Raw genomic sequence first — 13,322 nt, forward strand, 5'->3', positions numbered from 1 at the left:
AGGAGTTTTGCTGCCTGGAGTGACCTGGCCCCTTATCTTTATTTCTAAGTGGCTGGAACAGCCTAAAAAAGCATGGGACTTCCCCAGTGCGGGGAGTGAGTCAGCAGTCTTCACAGCCTGAGGGAACCTGAGTTCTCCCCTCTGGGGGGAGTCTTGTCCCTCAAGTTCTGCAAATCTATTCTGCAGACAGCCTGATTCTTTTCCATACAGGCAGTTGGTTAAATGTGGGCCCAAGGATGATTTCATGGTTTTATATAGCTTCTTTCAAAGACCTAAATTCACAGATCAACTGAAATTCCTTTGTCAGATCTCACAGATCCTGACTTTGGTTTAGAAAATGTGACCAGTGCAACTCTGAGGAAATAGGACACTGATGAGGGCCGTGGCAGAAAGAAGAGTCAGTTGTTTTGTATGGGAATTCAGTTGGAGAAGTAAGATCAGAAGCAAGGTTTAGATTCCAGATTGCCAGGAGGATCCTCACCTATATCCTGGACAGAGTGGAAGAGGGCAAGTTCTCTCTGAAGAAGCTTCCAAGCTCTGCAGTGCCTGCTAAGGGGGTCGCTACATCTCAGAGCGGGGTTGTGTGTTCATGGGAAACAGCTCTTTGGGGAGATTTGGTTTCTGGTCCTTCAGAAAAGAGACTCTTTCTCTCCCCCAGTTCATGGCTTGTGTGTGGCGGCTCTCATTAATAGTTAACCTGCATCCTAGCATCTGTGTAGCTCCCTAAGGCTCACACAGAACTGTCATGTTTCCTGTTTCATTTGACCTCACACTGACCCGTGAGATGAGCAGGCCAGGTGACATCTCTGTTCAGATGAGGACACCACAGCCCAGAAAGTTTAAGCAACTTGGCTCAGGCCACACAGCTCAGAAACAGCAGGGCCTGGCTTCTAACCCATGGTTCTTAATGTACGCATCACATATTTGAATAAATGGTCAGAAAGCACATTTGGCCTTCCAGGTCCTCAGGAGGACTGCAGCGGGTCTGACGGTTGGCTGTGCTCAATGTTCATGCTTCTGCCTGCTTTTTCTCATACGTGTTACCACGTGTGGTCTTCCAGTAGGACGTGGGACATGGAGTGTTCTCCAGTGCTGGAGGTGACAGGTGGCTGTGGTGGGGTGTGGCCTTTCCCACCCTGTCCTGCACGACTGCCAAGCTGTGTTGTCAGCTCATGCACGCCAGCTGCACCCTCTCGTAGCAGCAGTGGGTGGTTCACTCTCCATGTCTGAGCTTCTCTGGACGCTCACCCTCTTTATTCATGACCATTTGGGGATGAGGCAATTGAAAGCATCTGGAAATCTGGGTTTTATAGACATTTCACAGAGGCCCAGCCAGGCTCCATCTGCTTTCCTTAGCAGATCAGCCACCGCCCTGCCCGCTTGCCTTCCTGGTCGCTGTCCCTGCACTCAGCCAGTGGGCCTTAACAGCTGCACTTGTGTGGGGAAGACGCACTTCTTTCTAAGAAAACAGCAGCCGCCCTATGGAGATGGTGGTGGAAGTGGGAGGTGGGATGAGGGGCTGCATCCTGGTGTGAGATCCAGGAAGGAAGGACCGATTCGTTCCTTGTTTCTTATGTTCAGTGATGTTTCTTTCTGGGAAGAGCACAGGGAAGGGAGGAAGCAGCTCCGGGGGGCCAAGTAGCCAGAACAGGGCTGGTGCCTCTGGACCAGCTAGCTGAGGAGAGAGCCTGCTGGAGCGTGAGCCCAGGGACTGAAGACGCAGGCCACTTTCCGTGGCTCGGTCCTGCAACCACTCCCTGTCCCTGCAGGGCCCAGGGGCCGTCACAGGTTGCCCAGGCTGCGCTGGGGGTGTCTGAGCAGACTGTCCAGGCAGGAAAATAACAGGAAGCAAATGTAGGTGATTTGTCCTTGTTCTGTTTCAACTTGTACATTAGCATCCCTTGACATGAGTTATTTGTCTTGGTTTCTTTGAATTCCTAAGTGGATTATAATTTTTCTCCTGGTATTATTTGACAGCAGTCATTTTTCAAGGTTTTACTGCGTTCTTCAAATACTTGGAATTTTTGGAATAAGTTTAGGGAAAGACCGCCATCTTCAGGTCAGACAGTGTAGTGCAACGTTGGGGTGTGTCCACGGGAGCCTCTCAGATGCCAAGGACCAGCAGATTCTTAGGGCTTTCCCTTTCCTTTTACATAAAAAGTGAACTGCCTCATCAGAGGGCTCTGGACTAGAACGTATTAGCAGCCCTTTCAAAAAAAAGAGAAAAGAATATTAGACCCCAGTGGCCACTTTGGGAGTTGCTTGTTCTGGTTTGTCTCATCTGCAGTAATGGGCAACTGCCCAGGCTGCCCTAGCCCCACTTGCGAGGACAGACTTTGGATTCTTCACGGACATGCCTTGGGGGGGGAGTTCAGGGGCCAGATCCCTCAAGGTCTCACGCACACGTCACCCCCATCTCAGCTACCCTACAGTACAGTACATAATGGCAGTGTCGGGACAGTAGAAATCACCAGTGTGCCTGAAACTTTCCTCTCTTAATTTCTGCTTTAAATTTTTAGTATTTCCATTTCGTTGCTGTCAGAGGAACAGCCATAATTTCAAGTAATCTCACCCGAAGTACAGAAACATCGTGATTATTGGGGAAAATAATAATAGCAATGATAATAATAACAAATTACATGCTTGGCACAGCATTGTGGATTTTCCATGTGTGATCTCCTTTAAGCCTCGTGACGCTTCTTCGAGGTAGGTACTATTATTATCCCTGCATTACCGATATGGAGAGGGCTGAAAGCGCCCCTCCCAGATGACTCAGCTAGGAAGCGGTGCCGGCGCCAGGACTCAGACCCAGACCCTGTCTGCCTCCTGAGTCTGGTGCTCAGCCCTCCTCCCCTGCAGCCTCCCTAAGCAGCAGAGAGAGAGGGAGAGCCAGAGACCAGGAAGGAAAGCGACCTCGACCACTTCGCAGAACAGCTTTGGAGGAGGGGGAAAGTCCTTTGTTAATCCCCCAGGGTAGCTAAATTACCCTTCACAAGTCACTTTGGGGAGATTTTAGGATTACATTTACCTTTATCACTGTTTACAACTGCTGTGAAGAATAACTGGAGAGATTATAGCAATAAAAAGAGAAAATGAGCATTTCCCCAAGTCAGACTAGAAATCTGTGTATTAAGATTGTGTCAGGGGCTGCTGAGCCGCGGGACATCTCAATCCAGGTAGGATTGTGCCGGTGCAACATCAGTCTCTCTGGTGAACCCTGCAGGCAGACAAGGGTCCAAGCTCCTGCTCAGTCATCCTGAGTATTTGAGCCTAGGAAGGCTCTGTGATCTGACCAAGCTCCTTTTAGGTCAAGGGAACTTGTGGCCAACTAGAATGAACATCCTGAAGCACGACTCTTTGTGTTTTTGTTTCCCTTTATAGTTCTTTCCTCACAAAACTCCATGATGTTTCAAGATAGTTTTGGATTGGCTGTTTATTTAATTTAATAAAGTAATAGATGTGCTTCGTGTATAAGCCAGATCACACCCCATGCATGGCCTATAAGGAAGAGCAGCCACCCCCTGCCCCCTTGCCCTGTCTCCCACCCCCGAGTCCCGCTCCTTAGCAACAGCTGCTTGCAGCCTTTTAGTCCTTGCTTTGTATAGTATCTCCGTATTTCTAAACAACATGCTTCTACTATGTATCTCAATCCATCGATCTGTAGACATTATCTGTGACTTTCTTACTCTGGAAGACCAGGACTTAGCTCTCTGAACTTACTAGCACATCCTCACCCGCCCAATATGGTTATATCACAATTTTTGGTTTAATGAACACTCAGTGTTTATATTACAAACCTGTGCAAATTTTGTACACAACATGGTTAATGTGTAATGTGTTAGAACTATTTTCTTGATTGTAAAACTTGTTTTTTCTAAGGTTTGTCATTGCCTTTTTATTTGTTCAGTTTTTATATACCTACACAAATTCATCCTCCACATTTCTAACAGAATTCTCAAACTCTTCTCCAGATGGTCAGCTAAGTCAGGGAATCTCTCTAGTCCCTTTAGGAGCCCTCCAGCTCCTCGTCCCCTCTGGGCTGGCTGCTGTCCAGGTCAGCAGCCCAGCCGCGGGCCAGCGTGTTCCTTTCACCTCTCTTCTGGGTTCCGGCCTCGTCTCCCTCTTTTTTGATTTACTCCCTCATTTCAAAAGAACATATCCTCCTATTGCTACCTCAGAGTAGTTGCAAGGAAGGTTGGTTTTCTGAAACCTGACAAATCTGAGAGAGTGTTCTGTTCTCACATTTGATGGCTAACTTGGTTTTCATCATGGTTTGCACCTTAGGCTTGTGGAGCTTTGTTCACATTTTCAAGGTAAATTCCACATACGTTCTCCTTGCTAATGAATCACGCTGTATGTTTAGTGCTGGAGAATGCGGCCATCCGTATGAACAGAGCAGGTAAATGCTGATTTAAGTCATGGGATGTACAGGGGAGGGGATGTTGACTGTCCTTAATCCCAGTCTTCTGTATGAGAATCTTGGAGAACATGTATTGAATGGGCAGCCGATGGTTCTGACTACAGAGGCAATCAGCTGGCTCCGTACAGTCACTCTGTAGGTTCTGTGAAGGGAGGGGCTTTGTACTATTAGCTCATGGATCCCCTGTGCCCACCACAGTGCCTGGTATATAATGGACCTTAGGTGTGCTGATTTGTTCCACGGAAATCCACAAAAGAAATTTGCAGAGTGAGCACCTTTTCTATTGTTGTCATTGATATGTTGATAATCAGCATATCTACTGAGTGCCTAGGAGACTTTCTTGTAATTGAACAAGCCAGTGTTAACCTCTCTTTTCGATATCAAGGAAATTTAGTCTTAGGCTTTGGTAGACGTGACTCATTGACATTCGCCCCATTTCTGCTTGTACATTCCCCATATACTTGGAATTGTTGGTTGTTGTTATTTTTGTTGTTTTTGTAAATATTTGTTTTCTGCCATATAGAATAGAACTGCCCTTTTTTGGTTTTGTGTTCCACCTTTAGTTTTGGGGAAACCACCACTGCTGGAAAGAAACTGGGATTTATTTGGGAAGGAGGAAGGGAAGTGAGGTATCCACCCTAGTCTTCTTCTCTTATAAGGAGATCTGGCAGGATGGGAAGTAGAGCCTCACCAAATAGTTTTTAGGTTTTAATTTTATTAAAACTTGAACCCAAACATATCAGGTAGACGTCTTCTTTTCAGCCTTCTAGATTTGGGGGCAGAGGGATTCCTCACCTAGCCAGGTTGGATTAAGGAGAGAGGGAGGTCTGTTTGTCCCACTGCTGTGGCCTCCAGGATGCCTTCTTTAGTCCTTTGTATTCTTAGAAACAAAGTCACCTCTTGGCAGGAATAAAGCCACTCAGATGCCAACAGTCAGGGTTTGGTTTCAAATCACCAGCCTTGGGGAGGCAGTGCCCAATTTCCTTTGGCAAAGACAGCCTGCCCATGCTCAGTTCATTTCAGCCACTTGGGCACTAAGGTAACTCCTCAAAATAGAAACCTCTGAAGACTCGGTCTGATGCATCTGTGAATAATCATGTTTGTCCCGAATTCTAATTTCATTTCTCAGAATTTTGAAAACGCTATTCAGCTTTTTTCTCTTTTCTCAAATCAACTTTCAGAAAAAGTAGATCTGAGTTAGAAGGATCTAGGCATTTATATTTTCTTCTGGAGACGGTGTGGTTGATGTTTGCAGCAAATGCATGGGCTGTGGCGTTGATAGATCCAAGTTTTATTCTTAACTTCAGGACTATTCCTGGGTGTGTGACTTCAGGCAAATCTGTTCATCTCTGAGCTTGTTTCCTCATCTGTAAAAATGATTTTAATAAAATCTGCCTACAGTGTCATTGTGAGGCAGTGACCCTGAGGTCATTGTATAGAGGTCACATATATAGAAAGCACATTGTACAAACACTGAATGGACACCGTTCTCTTTCTTTCTGCAGACACAGGTGAGAGACCCACACCCCGAGCAGCTTGTAACGGGTGGGCCGTAATCAAGGATCTGAACAGTCACGTAGCTTCACAACTTGCTCCCAGCTCTTGGCTTATTTGTGTTTATTTTTCCATTGGTAGGCAGGAGGGATAGCTAAAGTAGGACAGTTCTTTTGCTTCTACCCCAGCATCTAGTTAATCTCACATAATACATTGCAACAATAGTAATCTTAGCAGCTGTGATTTATTGAACACTTCTTGTATGCTAGGCCCTATGCCGAGCACCCTCTGTGCATTAGTTCCTTTAATCTTCCAACCTGTTCTGTATGACAGTCATATATCCCCATTGGACATGTGAGAAAACTGAGATTTCAGGTTCTTGTCTGGCTCCAGAGTGCTTTGTACTCAGCACCTTGATTTTCAGCTATACTTTCATGGTCCCCACTGAAGAACGGTAAATTTTACCCTCCGGTCGTTCACCTTCCTGATCTCTGACACCTGGAGGTCCGGGCTGTGGTCCCTGAGCTACAACAGTTTTAACTTCACCCCAGCTCGGATTCCCTGGCCCATGGGAGCTGGCGAGGCAGAAGAGCTGGGAGTGAGGTGTGCTCAGCAGAGAGACTCGGATTCTATTCACAGGTATCCCCAAGGCTCTGCTTGTATTCCATTCTTTCCCGTAAACTCACTGCCTACAGACGCCACAAGAAGTGACAGAAATGGTGCCTCTCAAAGCCGGGTAGGGCTGGGAGCTTGCTGCAAGCAAGGTTTGGATAATAAGGGTTGGGTGATGGACATGCAGACAGCCAGTTGTCTGGATAATGAAGGAACAATGCCTTTTGCCCTCTGCTCCTGTACTGGTAACTAGAGGACCAACAGAGGGGCCAGGCACGAGGCATCACCTCCTCATGCACCGCCTCATCTCTGAGGGCCTTGCACCAGTGTCTGTGCTCCCAGCTTCACCTGTGTTGTTTTTTTCTCCTCCTACCCACTGATGAGACTGGAAGCGCCTTAGCAGCAGTGCCCCATACATTTCTGTGGGCTTTGGTTTGCTTATAACTGAAAAGATGATGTGATGACATTTGAGAAAATTTTAAAAAGATCAGAGGTACTTCACCCCTCCCTATAACCTCACTTCCCTAACATGACAATGGCTTCTACTTTATTTTAAAAGTTTTCTTCCAGCACAGCATATTCTGTTCCCGCGTGGCCACATCCAGGTCTCAGGCCATCCTGAAATCCACCAGACAGCTGGAACAGAGGCTGGGTCCATGTCAGAGCTTGACGTTCCTCTTTTTCATTTTACCTGATACCTTTTAGGGTTTTGGAAGCCTTGGTAAAGATAGCACTCTGATGTTGAGCAGGAGAGGGACTTAGCCCTCTCCCAGATGGTGCTGGGCCTGGCCACACTCCCTGTATGTGGGCAGCTGGCACCAGATGGGGTATTGGGCCTCCTGCCCTTCCACATTGTGGCCAGAGATCCACAGCGTGTGGGTAGCAGGTCATGGGTGTAAACCAGCACTTCCTCAGGATATATTTACAGGGTTTTGTGAGCAAACAAGTTTGGGAAACTTTGAGCTATAGATAGTTACACAATGTTTCTCTTCCGCAGTGCTTTTAACGTGTTATATTCAGATGAACCTCAAAGGAGAGAGGTTTTATGAGACATAATAGTAGCTAACATTTATTTAGTGTCTACTGTTTGTTGAATGGAGGAGCTCCAGTAAGCTCTTAATATGCAGTACATCATTTAAACCCTATAGCACTGGGACTTCCCTGGTGGCGCAGTGGTTAAAAATCCGCCTGCCAACGCAGGGGACACGGGTTCAATCCCTGGTCTGGGAAGATCCCACATGCTGCGGAGCAACTAAGCCCGTGTGCCACAACTGCTGAGCCTGCGTGCCACAGCTACTGAAGCCTGCGCCTAAAGCCCGTGCTCCACAACAAGAGAAGCCACTGCAGTGAGAAGCCTGCGCACCGCAAAGAAGAGTAGCCCCCGCTCACCACAACTAGAGAAAGCCCGCGTGCAGCAACGAAGGCCCAACGCAGCCAAAAAAATTTTTTTAATAAAATAAAAAATAAAGAAATAAGCAAAAAGATTTAAAAAAACAAAAATAAACCCTATAGCACCCTTGGGAGGTAGGTGCCATGACTGTCCCCATGTTGGAGGCTGGGAGGACTTACTCAGTGTCATAGCTGATTGGCAGTGGGCACGAAGTTTTGTGCTGGAGCAGGCTGAGCGCAGATTCCATCTCAGCCAGTACACAGTACTGCTGGCGAGCAGCTTGGAGCAGCCTTCTTTTATTTGGGACTTCTCATTCCCTATGGAACTAGTGCTTGGAAGGACTCTAGTTGGAGAAATGCCAGCGTAAACTTGAAAAGTGAATAGGGATTGGTGGGCGAATACTGACATGGGTTTCTCTTGTGAACGCTGTTGGGTTCTGAGCTCCCTGGAACCCCTGTACCCCAGATGTCTTTGTGTCACACTAGGCTGGTCTTACTGCCTATTCAGCAGGAGAGGCGGGCATGGGGGGGCTGGAGTATAGAGTTTAGGCCAGTGGTTCTCCAACTTGGCTGCATATTGGAATTCATCAAGGAAGCATTAAACATTACTGATGCCTGGCCTCATTCTCAGAAATGCCAGTTTAGCCTGGGTGGGACCCAGGCATTGGTGATTTTTAAATGCTCCGTGGTGATTCTGCTGCATCCTGGGTGAGAACCACTGGTTTGCCACACTCCTTTGTGGTCCGGTTACCATATCTTATACCAAAGCAAGGAGAAGAAAGCATTTCCATTTGTTAGTTAAATGACTTACCAGGGTTTTGATTTGTTTGTTTCAGTTTTTGTGAATGAGTGACTGGTCTTTTTTTTACTGGTCCCGTATAGCCCTGCACCATGAATCCTCTCCATGATCTATACCCATGACTCTAACTTTGCACTGACAGTCACATATTGACCAGCCCTTTTGCAGAAGTTTTAGATTGGTTACTAAGGGGACTCGTGAGACAGACACTCAGCTCTCTTATTCCTGATAGAAGAAGTAGGTGGGTACCGTTGCTCAGAGCACTGCATTCATGCTGTTGCTAGGGGAGCTGGAATGACAAGTGCATTCTGGGTGATGGTGTTAGCTGACCACACCCATACTGCTTATTGGACTTACACTGTAAATAATGGGCTCCAAAGGGTGTCACTGTCATTTTCACTTGAGTCAGGTAAAACTGGGTAACGGAATTGTTTCTAGGTTTGGTAGTTGGGTAACTTAAGTTGTTGTTTCCTACTGTGTCTACAAAAAGACTTTTTTAGGCACTTGGGAAAATATATGCCCTTGTAATAATAGACAATGATTGTTTTAACCCTAAGCTATAATGGCTTTTCTTAATATCTTCATCTTTTCGAAGGCACAGACCCGAGGCTATTCAAGGCGGAATTCCGGGATTTCGAGACTACCACTCTTTATGCAGCTCAAGATGGATGTGTCCCAGGTTGATCAAAGGGTTTGTAATGGGAATGTTTCTGTTGGTTTCTTACAGTACAACAAACACCTCTTCGTGCACATTGGGCATGCCAACCATTCTTACAGTGACCCATTGCTCGAATCAGTGGACATTCGTCAGATTTATGACAAATTTCCTGAAAAGAAAGGTGGCTTAAAGGAACTGTTTGGAAAGGGCCCTCAAAATGCCTTCTTCCTCGTAAAATTCTGGGTGAGTAAGACCTTGCTGTGATTTCAGTGGTTTTTGTCTGAATGGTCGCATCCCACACTTGAGGGCAGAACACTGGCTGTGGATTCCCGCTGACTGATCTGCAGGATCACCAAGGGATCACAGACTCACATCCGTGGGCTGTCCTCATGCTGGCCTTGTGGCACATCCATGTGGTGACCCAGGTGCCATTTGCTGTCCCTGCCAAAGAGACACAGGCAGCTGCTTGGGCTTCAGGGCTCTCTCATGCAATGACAAGAAACTTTGCAGATGGCTGGGGTCACAATGGCAGACGTGAGGCACTTAGACCCTCTTTCTGTTTGTTCTCACACCATTAAGCAAAGCGACCTATAAATTCCACTGGAGCTTAGGACCTGAGGCAAAGAAGGGGCTTGGGTGGAGCTAAAGACATGCTTCAAGATTTTATAAGTGTCAGAGAGAATACAAAATGGCTCTGCCCATTACGTGCCTCATTTGTGCTTTAAAACACCAAGGGCACATTCCCCCAGCTGCTGGGGCTTCCTGCTGTCCCCTGGCCTCTGAGGAGAGCTTTGCTGTCCCTTCTCCACTAGTCAGGCCCGGGCCAGGGGACTGCTGTTGGGTCAGGGATGTCACAGCAAGCGTAAGGATAATGTGTGTGTACTGGGGGCTTAAGAGCAGAGGACCTGCTGGCACTGAGCGTTTATAACTCCTCAGTCTTGACAAGAATAAAAAGAAAATGGCTTCAAATGTTTGCGCTTCTTAGCGTGGCATTAAAGGCCCTAAAAGAGCTGGTTCTGGGTGTTTCCCTTGCTGTCTGTCCTACGGCCCGCCTTTGTGTGTGAGTGGATGGACTTTTTACTTCTCCTCCTTTCCCTCCTTCTTTTGAGGTGGTGGCTTCTTTATTATAGCACCTTCCTCACTTAAACAAATGGTTGATTTTTCTTTTAGTCCTATCGCGTTGTGTGCTTACTCAGTTCCCATGCTGTGTCATAATTATTTGGATGTGTGTCCCACTCCTCTCTGGACTCGACTGCTTCCAGGCACCTTATTCATAATTCAATCAACACTGATTGAATGCCTGCTGTGGGCCAGGAGCTGTGCTCATGCTTTACGTGCATTTTATCCAGTCTTCCCAGTGTTGACTGGAATTTGCCTCATATCCAACTAAGAAAACAGAGACCCAGAGATTACAAAGTACAGACTGCACCAGGGTGGGGACCTGGGGCTTGACATCAGATCCGTTTGACTAAAGTGCCTTTGCTCTGTTTCCTGGCTGCTTCATGGCCCCTGGACCCCACCCACAGGGTCTGTCAATCGCTCTCCATATCTGCGAAGCTAAGCAAGCGCCTGGCACAAAATACTCAACAATGGGGGACACAAACAGATGAACTAAGGAAAAATTAATATTTTAAATTCCTTGGGAGGAAATTTACATATTAAATTTAATTCGTTTAGTTTTTTTTTTAATCCTTGAGTGGTAACTGGGTTTCATTTGTCATGCTTCCATACTGAATTTGGATCGTGGAAGTAGTCTTCTACTTAATTTAATGTTCTCGGGATCAGTAATACATGTGGACACCCTGAAAAAGCACTTCCTTTTTCTAAACAGTCACTTCCTTTTTCTAAATTAGTGGCCACCTAGTGACTTGAATGGTGGTTGGGGGTCAGTTATATGATAACACAGCAGTTTTCAAAGGGTGTTCTACAGACCCCTAGGGGGTTCCTCAGTATCTTTTCAATGGGCTGTCAAGGTCAAAACTATTTTCATTATGACACTGAGATATTATTTTCCTTTTGAACTCTGCTGATGTGCACATTGATGGTTCAAACATAATAGGATAAAACTGCTGAAGCCTTGGATCAGTCAGGCTGGGTTGCATGCACAGTTTTGGGGGGCTTTTTTTATATAAATTTATTTATTTTTTATTTATTTGTTTTTGGCTGTGTTGGGTCTTTGTTGCTGCGTGCGGGCTTCTCATTGCAGTGGCTTCTCTTGTTGCAGAGCACGGGCTCTAGGCACGTGGGCTTCAGTAGTAGCAGCACACGGGCTCAGTAGTTGTGGCTTGTGGGCTCTAGAGCACAGGCTCAGTAGTTGTGGCACACTGGCTTAGTTGCTCTGCAGCATGTGGGATCTTCCCGGACCAGGGATCAAACCTGTGTGTCCCCTGCATTGGCAGGCGTATTCTTAACCCCTGCGCCACCAGGGAAGCCCGCACAGTTTAAATTAAAAAAAAAAAAAAATCAGTCACACCAAGAATGTCCTTTATGAGGTTTATTATATCTTGAACCTAGAGTACACACTGAAAATGAATGCAGTGAGCCTGCCTGCTACATCAAGGAAAACAACTGATAATTTTTGTTGCCAAAGATAAAATTTGAGCTTTCAAGTAAAAATAAGAATTTTGGAAAACTTGTAACCACTTTGGTGAACTTGACAGCTTCCCAATATTTAAAAGACTTTTCTGTTGGAATCCACGGTCATATTAACAAATGTGATATTTTATTTTTATACTGTGTAAGATAAACCAATGGATTTTAATGTAACAGAGTGTGAAAAGTTCATTGATATGGTTTCAGACTCCACACTATAGCTAACCTTTAAAAACTACCGCTTGTCAAGTTTTGGTGTAGTGTCAAAGAAAAATGGCCACAATTATCTGAAGAACCTATTAAAATACTCTTCCCTTTTCCAGCCACACATTTATGTGAGGCTGGGTTTTCTTCATGTACTTCAACCAAAAGTTGAAGTACAAATCATGACAGATTGAATTTAGAAGCAGGTATGAGAGTCTAGGTATTTTCCATTAAGCCACACATTAAGTAGATTTGCAAAATGTAAAACAGTGCTATCCTTCTCACTAATTTTTGTTGTTTTTTAAAATATAGGTATGCCTAATTAAAAAAAGATGTATGTTAACATCCAATGGGCTTCATATTATTTTTAAATTAGGTAATAAATATTTAAAATTTTTCTCAGTTTAAATTTCTGATGTGGAAAATACCCAGCTATAACCTATGGAAACAAAAGCTCTTTGAGGTCCTCAGTAAATCTTAAGAGTGGAAAAGGGGTCCCAAGATCAAAAGTTTGAGAGCCACTATTGTGAAGGATATAAAAAGAGACTTTTCTACCCAAATGAATTAAAATTAATCAGAAATTGTAGGATAAGATAAAAATAAGCCATTTTCAGTGCTTTCAAATTAAACAGTATTGGTTTTTTTGTTTTCCTTTTTTTTTTTTTGACTGTGTTGGGTGTTCGTTGTGGCACGTGGGCTCAGTAGTTGCACCTCGCGGGCTTAGTTGTCCTGCAGCATGTGGGATCTTAGTTCCCCGACCAGAGATAGAACCCACGTCCCCTGCATTGGAAGGTGGATTCTTAACCACTGGACCACCAGGGAAGTCCTCTATACAGTATTGGATTTTAATGATAAGATTTCTTATAGTCAGCATGTTGTTTGACTATAAAGTGGAATGCAAAGTATTAGAAAGTTGTTTTTGTTTTTGCTTCCAAAATTTTCCATTTTACACAGGGGATGATTTTAATAAATGCTTTCAGTGATGGGACCCTTCAGTCATGAATCCCCAAATAATGAGGTCTAGATTTGCAGATGTTTAGAGTGTGGTGGCTAGTATGAGATTTGCAAATGTAGAAACAATTACTCTGAGATTAGATATTAGTTTATTAAATCAAGATTTGCGGAATTAAAATTGAGGTCTTCTATGAATATCA

The 13,322-nt window shown here is 45.2% G+C and overlaps 1 protein-coding gene across 7 annotated transcripts in view; it reads left to right on the forward strand.

Moving 5' to 3' along the window:
• Window positions 1-13,322, forward strand: part of TEAD1 (TEA domain transcription factor 1) — a 264,355-nt gene that overhangs the window by 214,884 nt on the left and 36,149 nt on the right. For all 7 annotated transcript variants that reach the window (XM_061201474.1, XM_061201476.1, XM_061201470.1 and 4 more), the window contains one exon: window positions 9,442-9,615. In XM_061201474.1, coding sequence (XP_061057457.1) covers window positions 9,442-9,615 — 174 coding nt within the window. The remainder of the gene's footprint in view (window positions 1-9,441; window positions 9,616-13,322) is intronic.

Source organism: Eubalaena glacialis, chromosome 10 (assembly GCF_028564815.1).
Source record: "Eubalaena glacialis isolate mEubGla1 chromosome 10, mEubGla1.1.hap2.+ XY, whole genome shotgun sequence".
NCBI lineage: Eukaryota > Metazoa > Chordata > Mammalia > Artiodactyla > Balaenidae > Eubalaena > Eubalaena glacialis.